Source organism: Petaurus breviceps, unplaced genomic scaffold (genome assembly GCF_028583685.1).
Source record: "Petaurus breviceps papuanus isolate PSGF00001 unplaced genomic scaffold, PetGlider_PUasm1.0 151, whole genome shotgun sequence".
In the NCBI taxonomy this organism is placed as follows: domain Eukaryota; kingdom Metazoa; phylum Chordata; class Mammalia; order Diprotodontia; family Petauridae; genus Petaurus; species Petaurus breviceps.
In genome coordinates, this window is record NW_027185712.1 from 18,744,578 (window position 1) to 18,760,333 (window position 15,756).

The 15,756-nt window shown below is 40.9% G+C and overlaps 1 protein-coding gene across 1 annotated transcript in view; it reads left to right on the forward strand.

The window, feature by feature from the left end:
• The window catches only part of TRIP13 (thyroid hormone receptor interactor 13), a 38,992-nt gene extending 26,394 nt beyond the window's left edge, over positions 1-12,598 (forward strand). Inside the window, exons 11-13 of the mRNA XM_069076316.1 lie at positions 3,811-3,923; positions 6,840-6,909; positions 11,792-12,598. Of these exons, the coding sequence (XP_068932417.1) occupies positions 3,811-3,923; positions 6,840-6,909; positions 11,792-11,890 (282 nt within the window). The 3' untranslated portion in view covers positions 11,891-12,598. The remainder of the gene's footprint in view (positions 1-3,810; positions 3,924-6,839; positions 6,910-11,791) is intronic.
• The last annotated feature ends 3,158 nt before the right edge of the window (positions 12,599-15,756 follow it).

Genomic DNA, 15,756 nt, shown 5'->3' on the forward strand with positions numbered 1-15,756 from the left:
TCCTCCACTTCTCTTATTTGGTTTTCAAAATCCTTCTTAAGCTCCTCTATGGCCTGTAAGCAGTTCATATTTTTCTTGGAAGTTTTTGGTGCAGGAGTTCTGACTTCACTGTCTTTCTCCTGTCCCATGTTTTGATCCTTTTTGTCCCTAAAAAAGGAATCCAGAGTTGGATTGCTGTGCTTGCTTTGCTTCCTTTGCTTGCTCATGTTGCCACTCAGTTACTTGACCTTTGAGCTTTTTGCCCCAGTAGAACTCTGCTACCGAAGGGGAGAGCTTTGTCCCAAGTCTCTGGGGTTTTCACAGCTGCCAGAGCTATTAGTTGGCTGCCCTCTCATAAGCCTCCACTGGCTCTGGCACCTGGTCACCCACCCCAGGACCTCTACCATAGACAGTGATCCAGATCCAAGCAGGTTAAAGCAAGAGCGATTACCCCTTAGAATGGTTGCTTGGTCCCCCTGCAATCTGCAGGCCAGGAGCTCTGAAGCAGCCATGCAGCAGCGGCTGCACAGCTGTGCCTCAGCTGCTTATCCCTCTGGGGGTAGAGGCTGGACTTCACTCCTGGACCTCCTGTTGGCAAAGTCCACTGATCTCTCACTTTGTCTTTGGCAAGTATAGGTTGATAAATCTGCTAACTGCCACAGCTGCTGGTGATCCACTCACCCTGAAGTCTCTCCAGCTGTGGCTGGGCAGGGGCTGCCCTGGGGCTAAAACTGAGGCCTCTCAGTGGGGCTGGGCTCTGCTCCCAGCATGCTGCAATGGACCCTTTCTGCCCATCTGCTGAGCTGTCTTCCACGGGTGGTTTATTTCTCTCTGTCCCTTTTTGGGTTCTATAGCTCTAAAGTTTGTTTAGAGTCATTTTTTATAGGAATTTCAAGTGATTGTGGGGGGAGTGCAGGGAGTCTTCCTGCTTCTATATTGGCTCCTCCCCCTCTGGGAACTTCATTTAATGAATATATTTCAGTACTTGAGTCACTTGAGTTTCTGCTTGTTTGATCTTTCTACTTCAACTTGTTTTTATGAACCTGACTTTCTTTAGAATTTAGGTTTGTATCATTTGCTCTTAGAAGCTGTAATGTAATGCCATGGAAAGGCAACTTCCCAAGGTTCAAAATACCAGCATAGGTGCTCTCCATTTTATTCAGTGACCAACCAAGAACAGAGAAGATCAAAACATGACATCATTCAAAATACAGCATTTACTAAGGGTGATTAAATAATCTCCAAGTACTACCCCACCCCAGGACCTTCCATTCATTCAATCAATTACAAAGTCCCTGTTCTAAATACTACTCCACCCCTAGGCTGTACCTTCATTTAGTCCACCACAAAGCCCCTCTTCTCAAATGGAGATTAGTTTCCAATCTAAGTAAAGTACATTCATTTGTTCAACCATAGAACACAAAAAGGTCAAAAGTTCCCCACCCCTGGATCACAATTGAATCTACCCCAGAATTACATCAAGTTTAAGCACAGCACTTAATACCCAAATGGAGGTCTTTTCTTCATCTTGACACTAGGCAAGTTCTCAGCAATCTTAGTTCCTGGGGAGACAAGGCTTAGCAAGGCCACAAGATACATTTCCAGTCTCTTCATTGATTCATCCTCTGTCTGCAGAATAGTCCTAGAACCCCTGAACCCCTGAAAACATTAGCAAAACCCTCTCCCAGGATTTCTGTAAACATACAACAAGAAAATCCTTCTTCAGGGCTTCTGAACCAACAGCACTGTCCTTCACCAGTGGACATATTCATTCTCTGTCTGCAGGACAGTCTCCAGACCCCTGCAACAACAGCACTGTCCTTCACCAGTGGACAGTATTCACTCTCTGTCTGCAGGACAGTCTCGGTAGCTCTGAACCAACAGAAAGGTTCCCAGACCCCTGCAACAACAGCACTGTCCTTCACCAGTGGACAGCATTCACTCTGTCTGCAGGACAGTCTCAGTAGCTCTTAGCCAACAGCCAGGTTCCAGGACTTCTTCAACAGGACTGTCTTTCACCAGTGGACAAATCTGGCAAAACAACATCAAAACAGACAGACAAAGTACCAGCAAAACAGCCATGTCTCCTCAGTCCTTGGCAGCTCCGGGGGCAGGTCTCAAAAGTCCAGGGCAATTCAAAGTGGCCCTCAGCAATCCTCTCAGTCTCTCTCTGCCTCCATGAGGGTGCTGCTTCCAAAAAGTTCTTCTGCCTCTCTCTTGTGTCTCTCCAAATCTATGTCACCAGCTCCTCCCAGTTCAGGACTTTCTTTTCACATCAACAAGCCCATCCCACAGGTGGGATTAACAAGCTCTGGGTTTTAACACAATCAATTTGAAAACCAAGCCAATACAGGGGAATCTTTATATTCCATTACTATCACAGAAGCATTTGTGTAACTGAAGATTGAAACAGGTTACTCCTTTCTTTGTTTTGTTTTTTATTTACTTTTCTTGCCCTGAAGGCAACATTTGCTTCTTAGCTTATACTCACTTGCTTTCAGTTTCTGTCAAATCTAAACAGTTCTTTTCCCCTCTATTCCCTTATCGCTGAGGTACTACAGATATTTGTAGAATGTCAGTTACCACTTAGGCTTCTTTTTAGTTGAGATGGTTGTCTGGTTTTTTAATACTTAATCTTTTTCATCACTTCCTCTGATAATCTCTTTACCATCTGTATGTTTCTCTGAATTGCTGCCAATTAGTAAATATATTTGATATTTAGGTTCAAAAATTTCAGTCATTATCCAAAATTTAGAATCACTGAGAAAGGAAGATATAATGGCCAGGTGATTTTTAATGTAGAACATTATGTTAAGTTCTTTAAAGGAATAGATAATCCCTGCCTTAAAGACTAATAGACACACACACACACACACCCAACCCACCCCCCATCACCAGTGAAAAGGACATAAACATGTTTGCAAATAAATAGCTTGATATCAATTAATTACTGTAGGCTGCTTGTGTCAGTGTTAAGAGAAGGTGAAGTCCCTAGAGCACTAGCAGCTGAACTGGATTGAATTAATTAAGGAAGCCTCTGTGGGGTAAAGGAAAAGAAAAGTCTGTAGGGAATAGTTGGCAGAGGAAAACTACTAGATCAGCCTTTTAAGCAGGGAGTGGTAGATCACAGTTTTTATTTTTCAGAATGAACTGTTGTTGATAGGTTTTTGAATTTTAGAAAGTTGCTACCTTCTATAATTTTTTTAAACATTTGTTAAAGCATTATGCCTTCTACCACTTTTATATAAAGATAAATCCTAATTTACTTCCTTAACTTTGCTAATTTCATATACAGCTCAAAAGAGTGTTGGTAACCTAGTTAGGGATACAGGTTTGAAGCTTTGACTTGCACTTCTTAGCATTTTTCTAGCCATTTCACAAATTAATTCCCACATAGGTATCTGCATACTTACACTCAACTTGAACAAAAAAATCTGTCCAATCAAAGAAACCACTACTGCCCCATTCATCCCATTCCCAGGACCTGAAATAAAAACTTAAAACTTTTAATATTGTTTATGTCGTAGAATTATAGATCTAAGTTTGAAGGGACTTTAGTTCAGCCAAGTTATAGGTTAAATAGTGAGATGGCTTAGTTTCCTAGCTACCATTTCTAACATTGTTTATGTGGGAATATGTTCTCATTCCACATGACCACCTTACATAGGAATTTGGGGAGCAGGACCCAGTCACAAGTTGGGGAATTAACATAATTTTTATTTTAAAAAGTATATCTTAAGCATAATTACTATTTATACTTTCTGTAAGTCTCACATGATTAAGTGTTAGAAAATTTTTGATAATGCTAATTTAATATTTCCTTTTCATTAGTGTCAAATAATATACCCCAGGCAACAATTATTGACTCTTCGAGAACTAGAAATGATTGGTTATGTTGAAAATAATGTATCAAAGCTGAGTCTACTATTAAGTGAAATTTCAAGGTGAGAAATCTTTATTCTAAAACAAAAAAAAATTGTTTTTAACATGTTTTGAGCTATAGTGATTGTTAAGTCTTAATTCTAGTCTAGGTAAACATGCAAAATTTAGAGGGTTTCAAAAATATTTAAATGGTTTTTTAAAGTATTCATTGTAAAGTTTTCCATATGAACAGATACAAGCTTGTCTTAGCTTAAATAAAAAAATGAATAAAAATTAAAGGCTCGGTTATCATTTACTAATTTCAAGGTAGTGTGTGAAATTATGGTGGAATAAAGGAAAATAAAGAGATATAGCCTCATCCCTCAAGAAATTTTTTATAATGGGAATATGAAATCATATTCTCCTCTTTTCCAAATGCTTCTCTTTCCCCTTGCAAAAAAAATTAATTTGTATTTAGCTGTGTGTGTATTTATGCACATATATGTGTGAGAAAAATACATGTATACATACACATGCATATTGTATTATATTAATCATAATACAACACATTTGTTATACAATTGACATTAATGGTTATTAATTTTTGTATATATATAAATGTGTGGGTGTACATGTGCTTACACAATAGCTTATGTGTACATACATACATACATACATACATGGAGAAAGAGAGAGAGATGGAGAGAATGAGAGAGCGTTTCTGTGGTAGATAGTAAGCTTTTGAGAAAAGGGATTTTCATCTTTGTCTTAGGCGTTCTATCACTAACACCTAGTACAGTGCTTGGTAAATGCTTGTTGACCGATTAATTAGATGATGAAATTAAAAGAATATACTGCAGGATAATAGGCAATAAATGCCAAATTAGTAATAGAGAAAATAAATCTCTGAGATTTGAAATGAGCCTTGAAGAATGAATAAGATTAGCTAAATAGCAAAGGCATTGGATAATGCAGGCAACAACATGCAAGGTGTGCGTGAAAGCACTTGAATATAGCATTTTGGTTATGGCAGATAATATGAATATGAAAGTGATGGGAGATAAGATTCTTGAATGCTAGGCTATGGAGTTTAGATTGTTCTCTAGGTAATGGGGAACTGTTGAAGATCTAAGGCAGATTTGTCATAAAGAACGCAACGTTTTGGGAAAATAGACAAGTGATGTGCTATTGGATGGAGGGGAGCAAGATGTAAGGCTGGAGACCAAATGGAATTTAGTCCACACATGAGCAAACTTGGGTTGGTTATACTGGCTAGGTGACGCCGTAGTGCTCAGAGCACTGGGCTTGAAATCAGGAAGGCTCATCTTCGTGATCTCAAATTTGGCCACAGAACTTACTGTGTGACCCTCAGCAAGTCACTTAACCCTGTTTGCCTCAGTTTCCTCATCTGCGAAATTAGCTGGAGAAGCAAATGGCAAACCACTTCAATATTTTTGCCAAGGAAAACTCCAGATGGAGTCATAAAGAGTTGGACACAACAACAAAAACTGGAAAGGGCAAGGGGGAAAAAGCTTTAAGTACCTACTATGTATCAGACGTTGGTTGTGTTAGCTACTGGCAATGCAAATACAAAGAATGAAGCAATCCTTATTTGTAAGGACCTTATATTCTGATGAAAGATACAACAAATACATATTCAAGTATATTTAAAATAAATATAAAGAGAATAAATACAGGAAGGAAAACAAGAACTAAATATAGGCTATTTACTTGCTAATTTGAAGGTCATTGGTGACCAGTTCAACAAGTTTGCTGCTGAGGATGAGGAATAGACATTAAATGGGCACATGCTGGCCATTCAGAGTTTGCAGGCAATGAAGAAAACTGGTAGTACGAGGAGCTAAAAAATATCAAGAATCAACATAGCATAATTTTTATAATCTAATTAAAGGGCAAACCAAGTGCTCTTTAGTCATTATTTGTGTGAAAATTTGCCTAGCAGACATGTACTCCTGCAGGTGGACTTGGGAACATTCTTATTTGATCAGAAATACCATGTAGTTTTCTATTGAAGTAGGATTCTGTTTATTAAACTATCATTCACTTAAAAAAAATTTGAAGGAGAGAAAATTAGGTCATCAGGGTCAAGTAAAAGATCATCGTGTTGAATTTTCATAAATTGTTTAATTTTAATATAGGACTTTGTAATATACATCTAGATTTTAGATGTAACATTTTACTTTATGAGATGAATTCTAATAACTTTGTTTATATTATGCAGAATGAAGGAAAGATTTTACAATAATTGGGTTTAATTTGATGACTATACAGTTAGGTCCTAATTGGTATGAATAACAAATCCCATGAAGTAGTTGCATTACTTGAACTTGCACTCTATATTTCTGTTGGTCTGGAACCAATTACCATATTTATATGCAATTATACTTTGAATAGTGTGGATTCAAATAATGCAACTACATCACAGAATTCTTTTTTCACATTGAGACCTAGCTATATATAAATCAGTGTGGATAATTCAAGACCCAAAATGGATTAACTTTGGTCTAAATTATCTCATTTGACTGCTTACATAATTAAAAGTCTTTAGAACTTCCTTGTACTTATGCTCATAGTTCACTCCTGTAGTATTAACTGAAGTTATTATTTATGTGACTAAAGGAAGAAATATACAGGAATGTGTTGACTTATTAAACTTATCCTTAGGGCCGATAAATTTATTGGGTGCTTATTAGGAAGTAAATATGCAAAATTGGTTGACTCAGGATTCTTGGAAATAAATAAATGGAATTGTTTTCAAGCTCTCACTTACCTACTTACTTTTCCTTCCCTGGGGTGTTTTTGGTCTTTGGCTTTAGAAAGCAATCATGATTCATCTTAGAATATATTTGTGGTCAATACTGTTTGCTTGAATTTTTTTCTGCAGTTAATGTTGAAAAATATCCATAGAAAAGAACCATCAATTTAATCTATGGAAGAACAATATTTAGAATTATTTTATTGTGTTTATTTTTCAACAGGAAAAGTGAAGGACTTAGTGGCCGAGTATTGAGGAAACTTCCTTTTCTAGCCCATGCGTTATATATACAAGTAAGTTTTTGTTCTCACTATTTTTTTCAATTGATGTTTCTATTCTTGACCATCATTAGCCACTCACAGAGCCTTAACTTAAATTGCTTCTCACTTAAAGCCTTAGCTTGGAGCAACTATACTACAGGATATATGCCAAAGATATTCAACAGTCAGGCCATTTGAAGACATGTTAATGGCAAAGGCAATAATTCTGCCAAATGTAAAAACTTTACTAGTCATGCCTGGCAGCAAGGTTGGACCTAGGAAAAATGTGAAATGAGTTTATTTACGATAAACTTTTCTTCCTGTAACAGGGTCTACCCTCTCCATAGTTTCTCATGCTCAGGACTTAGAATCATAGAGTCTTAGAGATGGAAGGGGCTTCAAAGGTCATCTGACTTAATCCCTGCCTGCATCATGAACCCCTTTATAACGTCCATGATGAGTCGTTATCCAGCCTTTGCTTGAAAATGGAAAATTCAGGTTTTTCTCAGACAGCCCATTTTGATTTTGGACAGTTTTAACTTGGAAAGTTAAGTCTTATGTTCAACTATAGTTTGCCTCTCTGTGACTTCCATTCATGATACCTATGATAGCCTCTTTCTAATCAGCATGAGGGCTGCTAGCATCCTCTGTGACTTGCCTTCCCCTACTTTATAAGATTCTAGTTGGAATTTAAAACCCTCCCCTCATAATCTGGCTCCTGGCTACCTTTCCTTACTTATTGCATGGCCTTTCTCTGCACTTGTTTCATAGCCCTTTCCTACATTTATTCTGGGTTCTAGCTAGTTGGCATGTGAGCTGCTACCTGAATTTGATGTTCATCTTCTCTCCCTCCGCCTTCCCACAGTTGTTCTCTGTAATCAGGATGCAGTCTCTCTGTAGCATCCTTTAAGGCTTAGCTCACGTATGACTTCCTATGGGAACCTCTTCCTTGAGTCAACAAGTATTTATTAAGTACCATTAACAGTAAAATGAATTTTCTTACATGTCTGTTGGTATTCTCAAAGGGCCTGGTACAGTACTGGAAAACAGTAAGAACTCAGCAGATAGATGCTAATTAAAACTACTACCCCTCTGCCAGGCATTAAATGGGACTCTTTGATATATTGTCATAACCCAATGATAGAAATGTCTGATGCTGGATTTTCAGCTACTTTACCAGGCCAGTGTGGGAGTTGCATTTGCACAGTTACCTACTAGTTTGCCCTAAGTAACTGTAGCTTAAATCTGAAAGGATATTTAACAGTTAAATATTGTTTACAGAGTATTTTCTTTGACTTATGCTGTAAGTTTGGTCATTACTTTCATCCTGTATAAATTAATTTCAGCCTGACTCTTACCACCCTTGAATCCCTTGCTGCATTGTTCTCTTGCCACTCATCTCTTTCCAGAGCCCAACAATAGATTACTTCCACCATCCTCCTTCATTCCTGCTCACCTGCTTCAGAATACCATTAGAGGAGGTCATACTATGTGCTGGTGGACTGGATCCAGTACAGACCTAAGTTGTCCAGTCTCGGGGTCGTCACTGCTTTACTCTAGGCATTTTATCATCCCATTCCCCTTTCCTCTCCTCCTGCTGCATTCCCTCTTCCCACTTCCCCTTTTAGTAGAGGACCTTCACTGCAAAAATTGAGGCCATCCATCATGAACGCTCTTTCCTCCCCAGTGCCACACTTGAAATCACCTCAATATCATCTCTCATTCTCCCTCTTCCTTTTGTCCCAGCCTCAGAGAATGAGGTGAATCTTCACCTTGCTTGTGTTCCTTTCTTTCCGCTCTTTATATTTAGCCTTCTTCATAAACTGATTTTCCCTACAAACATTTCTACCTATCCTTAAAAAACAAAAAAATCCACGTGAGTTATTGCCCTTTATGTCTCTTTCCTTTCACAGCCAAACTCCTAGAAGAAGCTATGTCTTTGGTGCCTCCACTTTCCCACCTCCTGTTCTCTTCTTAATCCTATGCAGTCTGGCTTTCACACCTACCAAGGTCACCAGGGAGCTCTTTGGCTAACTCCATTGAGCTTCCTCAGATTTCATCCTTCTCTGTCTCCTTAGTTTTAGAAACTATTGAGCACTTCCTCTCTCTGGATCCCCTCCTCCCTGTGTGTTTTGACAGTGCTCTGTCCTTGTAGTATTCTTCATACTAGTCTTCAGTCTCCTTTATAAGATCATCATCAGTCTCCTTTGTAGGATCATCATTCATGGGTCATCCCCTGATTTTATGGGTAACCCACAGCTCATTCCTGGCCTCTCTCCTCTTTTCTCTATACCCTTTCTTTAAAAAAAATATTTTTAGTTTGCAACATTCTCTTGCACAAGATATTGAGTTCTAAATTTTTGCCCCAACTCTCCCCCCTACCCCCAAGACAGTGTGCGTTCTGATTATCCCTTCCCCACCCTACTATCACCCCCTTGTCTTATCCCCTTCCCTTCTATTTTCCTGTAGTACAAGATAGATTTCTTTACTCCATTGCCTGTGTATCTTATTTCCCAGTTGCATGTAAAAACAATTTTTAACATTCATTTTTTTGGGGGGGGGGGTTGCTTTTTGGAGGGCAATTGGGGTTAAGTGACTTGCCCAAGGCCACACAGCTAGTTTTTGTGTTAAGTGTCTGAGGCCGGATTTGAACTCAGGTCCTCCTGACTCCAGGGCAGGTGCTTTATTCACTGTGCCCCCTAGCCGCCCCCAACATTCATTTTTTAAAACTTTGAGTTCTATATTCTCTCCCTTCCTCCACACCTACTCTCAATGAAAAGGCAAAAAATTCAATATAGGTTACACATGTGTAGTCATGCAAAACGCTTCCATAATAGTCATGTTGTGAAAGACTAACTATATTTCCCTCCATTCTGCCCCACCCCCTGTTTATTCTGCTCTCTCCTTTAACCCTTTTCCTCCTCAAAAGTGTCTGCCTCTGATTACCTCCTCCCCCACTGTGCCCTCCCTTCTATCATCCTTCCTTCTCTTTTCCCCTTCCCCCTACTTTTCTGTAGAGTGAAATAGATTTCCATACTCTATACCCTTTCTTAGAGTCATTTAGGGGTACAGTGGAGGGCATTGAACATGGAGTCAGGAAATTCTGAGTTAAAATCTTCCATCAGACAGTAACTATGTGACCTTGGTCAAGTCACTTCACCTGTTCTGTCTCAGTTTCCCCACTTGTAAAATGAGGGTAATAACAGTACCTGTCTTGCAAGGTTGTTGTGAGGATCAAATGAGATAATGTTGGTAAAGCAGGCATATAGTAGGTGCTCTGTAAATGCTTGTTCCCTTCCTATTCCTTTGATGATTTCAGCAGCTCCCACAGATTCAGTTGTCATCTCTGTTCATGTAACTCCTACATTTACATATCCAGTGCTCATTTCTCTTCTAAGCTACAAGCCCATATCATCATCAGCTGCCTCTTTAACAGATCCATAGGTATCTCAAACTCAAAATGTCCAAACCTGAATTCATTATCTCCCTTCCGTGCCCCCAACCCCCTCTTCTCCCACACTTCTGTTTTGTTTTTAGTTTTTAGTTGAGAGCCATCCACGGGGCAGCTAGGTGGTGCAGTGAATACAGCACCTGCCCTGGAGTTAGGAGGACCTGAGTGTTCAAATCCAGCCTCAGACAATTAACATAAAAACTAGCCTGTGACTTGGGCAAGTCACTTAATCCCAGTTGCCCTCCAAAATGAAAAAAAAAGAGAGCCATCCTTATAGTAATCCAAGTTTGCAGCATAGGAGTCATCTTTGGGTCTTCACTGTGATGTGCCCTCAGATTCAGTCAGTTGATTTCGTTTCTTCAACATCTTTACCATCTGCCCTGTTTTCTCCTCATATCACAGTGCCCCTAGTTGGTAATGTTCTCATCACTTGTTTCCTTGTCTGTTAAAATAGCCTTCTGTTTAGTCTCCCCACATCCGACTTCTGCCCTTTCAGTCTGTTCTGCAGATATAGTAGCCACCAAATTAGCCTTCATAAAACACAGGTCTGACCATGGTCATGAGGCTCCAGGGACTTCCCCTTGTCTCGAGGATGAAATCTACCTTCACAGTCTGGAGCTCTCCTATCTCTCCAAGCTGATAATATGTTGCTCTTCATTACTCACTGTGTACTCCAGCCATAATAGCATGCTATACATACCTGAAAGACAGTGTTCTATCTCCTGCCTCCACAATTGTGCAAAGGCAATCACCTTGTGCTCAGAATATTCTCCCTCTTCACCTCTTTTCCTTGGAATTCCTAAGGCCCAGGTCAGATCATGCCTTCATCAAGAGACCTTTCCAAATTTAGCCCAGTTATTGGTTACCAACCCCCCCCCCCCCATTACTTTCCTGTATGTGTGGGCAAATACATATGTGTATATATATGTATCTATGAGTATGCATGTGTATAGCCTGTATTTATTTATATGTGAATATGTTGTGTGTCCCCTACCCCATGAGAATATAAGTTCCTTGAGGGTGGGGTAACATTTGTATTTGTATCCCCAGTGCCTGAGACATGGCCAAAAAGGTAGTTAACTGAAATATGTGGTTTATGACATACATTTTGACTATTTAAAAGTCTTTTTTGCTTTTCATCATTTATGTTCCAGAACAGGGGTGAGGAACCTGCGACCTCAAGGCCACCTGTTATCCTGTAGGCCCTCAAATGCAGCCTTTTGACTGAATCCAAACTTCACAGAACAAATCCCCTTTATAAAAGGAATTGTTCTGTAAAACTTAGACTCCCTCAAAGGTCTGCACCTAAGGACCTAGAGGGCAAGGGGTGGCCTCAAAGCCTCAGGCTCCCCACCCATCTTCAACAGTGTTAAGGTTGCCAAATGAGTGACTGCTAGAAAAAAACAAGGGTTTTTTACATTTTGATCTATTTTGAGCTAATGGTACTCTGCTATTTGCTTCTAGACACCGACCGTTTCAGTAGAAGGCTTCCTCCAGGCCCTTTCACTCGTAGTGGACAAACAGTTTGAAGAGAGAAAGAAGCTCTCAACTTGTGTTGAATAATTTGTTGTGTCTGATTCAGTTGCACATACAGTGATTGATTTAACATTCTTAAGCACAGCTGTTGCCCCTCTAATTACATCTTTAAAGAAGAGTTAAACTGGGGGTCAGAATTACTTATGCTTCCTTAGTCTTTATTAAAAGCATTAGTTAGTGTATGCTACACACAACATCATTGTCAGACTCCTTTAGAAAGGCAAATGTGCTATTGTGCTCACTGTTTTGAGGGGAAATTTAGAATGTATATACCGACAGTTTTGTTCATATTTACCCAAAGAATCATCTTTTTCTGTTGAGTCTTCTTTTTACTTCCTTTTGTAAATTTAAAATTGGTTAACAATTTAGCCTTTGGGCACATATATAATAACTGTTGTTAAGTCTCTGACTTATAGTTAGAGCATTTAAAAATACACATCATACAGCATACAGCATGGCATTGACTTATGTAATTTTCTTTCTTATTTAAAGCACAGGTGCTATATATAGTGTGTTTAAACAGCAGAAGTCCCACACTTTTTATAGGAAATGGGAGAAATGTTTTCACTCTTTTAGCATTGTAAAGTGTAATGGTAAAAATGTTTAACATTAAAAAAATGTATAATTACTCCTAATATACCTCATAACCTTATTGTAACTACACTATAATTTTGGCCAATAATTTTATTTTTAAGTGTTTATTTGTTGAATAAAATGCTCTTCATTTCTTGAAAATTAAGTTGCAAATTATGTGCCATATAAAATGAAGTTCAATAATGAATGTAAAGGGAACTGTCCCATCCTGTGGGACCAAGTTATTTGTGGGGCCGAGGAGGACCCAGCCTGCAAAGGAATGGGTGGGAAAGAAGGAGCGAGACCAAGTGAGTTTGTTTTTAGGTCTGAAGGTCTGATGATCAGATCTTTATTGCTGGCAAACAGGACTTATATACTCTTTGAAGAAGTGGGCGGGGAGAGGAATTCTTGTAAACAACTGTTGAAACATTTTGTGGTTAGGACACCTGGTGTGAAACACTCTGTGGTCAGCAGATTCATGTGGCATGGTACTGGGGGGGGTGGCTTTCTCACGGGGGAAGGGTGCCTGGCCCGAAGGCTTTCGCTCCCAACATGTCCCCGTTTTTTCTCTAATGACCGGTGAAAGGCCTGTCTTAGGCTATGAGGCCTGCATCCATGTCCAGCGGACCTGGCAGTGCCCCTGTCTTAGGCTATGCTGGTGGCCCCCGTCTCTAGCATCTATATTGGCAGACCCCCTGTCTTAGGCTATGTGGGTTGCCCCCGCCCCTAGCATCTTAAAAGAACATTCCAGAGACGGACCCACAATAATCCCGTCATCGGGTGCATCTGTAGCAGAACATTCTAGAGACGGACCCACAATAATCCCGTCTTTGGGTACATCTGCAGCAAGGTCTGTTGTTTCTGGCTCGTGGTAGCCCCACTATTCCCGTCATTGGCTCTTTCACAGCATTGGTCAAAACCTTATGATCTACGAAAACATTTCCACACCCTCGAGTACCACAGGTCGGCATCTGCACCAGCAAGAGTAGAAAATTGAAGGCCTTTGAGGATGATCATGGAAGGAAGGTCGTCACAAGACCCGCCGGAATTAAGCCGATGATAGTGAACAGCAATGGGTTTCCTAAGAGCCAAGTCAATCTGTGATTTAACAAAAGTGGTTAATTTGTTGAAGGCCCAGGGCCCGAAGGAAAGGAGCAACAGAATCCCCACAAGGGGTCCCAAAAGAGTGGGGAGCAAGGTAGTCAGCCAGGGGGATGTAGAGAACCAGTTTTGATACCAGGATTCCTTCTGATCTCTTTCCCTCTTTCTGTTTTCTAAACTTTCTTTAACCCTTTTTAAACTATCTTCTACAAGGCCAAGCTCGTTAGTATAGAAACAGCATTCTTCTTTTAAAGCAGCGCAAAGGCCGCCTTGCTGTAAAAAAAGGAGATCTAGGCCTCGCCTATTTTTCAAGACCACCTCGGCCAAGGAGGCCACAGAGTCTTTAAGATTTTCAAGGCCTGCTTGGAGTTCCTGGAGGTCCCTATCAATAGTTGCACTAAGCTGAGCATATTGCATATTTGAATTGACCAAGGAGGCAATCCCGGTCCCAGTGCCAATGGACCCAAGACCTATGAGGACAGCCAAGGTAAGTGCAGTCAGGGGTTCTCTTTCAATTCTACTGTGTGGATTGGAGCCTCGTTCCCAGAACCGGAGGAATTCGTCTGGGTAGTGGACAGTGAGGTGAGGAAGAAGGGAAACCTCCACACAGTAATCTTTATTTTTCAAAAAGGAGGTCGTAATCACAAAGGTGGTAAGTCCAGAGGAACAGGCAAGATAGGAATTATTTGGTGCTGCAATATATTGAAATGAGGCATTAACTATAATGGAACGATTGCAAACCTGTTCAATTTGCCTGGGAGGGAGCATAAGCGGTCCCAAGAGACACAGGCCGAGGCCAGAAATGCGACTGAGGGTAAGGCCATGTTTATCCTTTGTTCCCCAGCACAGGGAAGAGGTGTCATTAGTAAAGGTAAGGTTCCCAAAATGGGCAACTCCTTCATAAAAGGGGGGAGCTGAGGAATAACAAACCCAACAATCTTCTAAGGAATGGTTAGTCATTTTGCTAATTGCATATACAGAGGCGTTAACCAAAGAAAGAATAAGTTCAGCGGAGGAAGGGGGTCCATTGGGAAGTGTGGGCCGAAAGGGTTCACTTACTGGTGCTCTAGGTGTAGGGGAAATGGGCAGGGGATTAGGCTTGATTCTGTGCCCCTGAGAAGATCCCAAGTGAAGCTCAATATTGGGACCAACAGCCACAGGCTTATTTTGGTTAGGGATGCTCTTACGGAGCTTGATGGTAAAAGTCAAACCATTATCATATTGATCTTGGTAAAGCCGTAGACCCCAAGACACACCCCGGTCCCAGTTAGTATATTTTTTACTGGGTTCTGTAAATTGGATGCGCAGGGGATGGCACCACCCTGAGCACTCCTGTATGTTTGTCCAACTCGGAGTCCCGGTACCCTGATGTGTATAATTGGCTTTGACCGTAATAAAATCCCATGAGGAGGAGGGATGCCAGTAGGTGTCCCCAGTGGTTTCGCAGCCCCAACTGTGGCAATAGTAATCTGCCAAGCCTCCGCACTTGTAGTTCAGGGCGCGATTTCTATGATAACCGGGACAGACATAAAAGGGAAGTGCTCTTAACATACTCCTTTGGCTAACTGAGCCACAGCCCCCCCATGGGTCAAGGCCCCATCTCCCAGGAGGGGAGGGAGACAAGGGGGCTTGCTGTTGGTTGCTATACCCTTCCAAATCCCAGTTGGCTGGTGCCCCTAAAGCTAATTTGCAAAGATCAGGGTATAGGGTAGGCCACCAGCCTTCAGATGTTATTTTTGACTCACTCTACACTGTATCACCTGCTCCATTTATTACCAACCAGGTACGGTTGAGAAGCTGGTACGAAGTGCCAGGGATGGCCCCGAAGATGACAAACAGGCAAAGGATCATTGTGATGTCTGGCAGGCTCGTCTGGTTCATGACGTCTCCTGAAACAAAGCACAGTTAAAAGACTTCTCAGGGAGATCCCTGGGCGAGTTGTGAAGTTTTATCAGGCGCTCTGGAAGCCATCTGGCGTTTTGTGCTTGTGTATCATAGACGCAGGCATGTCCTTTGCCCCAGATAAGGACCGGGTCGGGGCCTTGCCATTTGTTGGACAGTGGATCTTTCCACATGGCCTGTGCATAAGTGCTTGCCATGGATGAATGCCAGAGGCGGTCGGCAGCGGTTTTGCCATTAGCCTCATAAGTGAGGAAATTCAAAACAAACATTGCATGGTTTAAGAGGGTCTTAAAATTCCCTGCTCTGGGGTACAACAT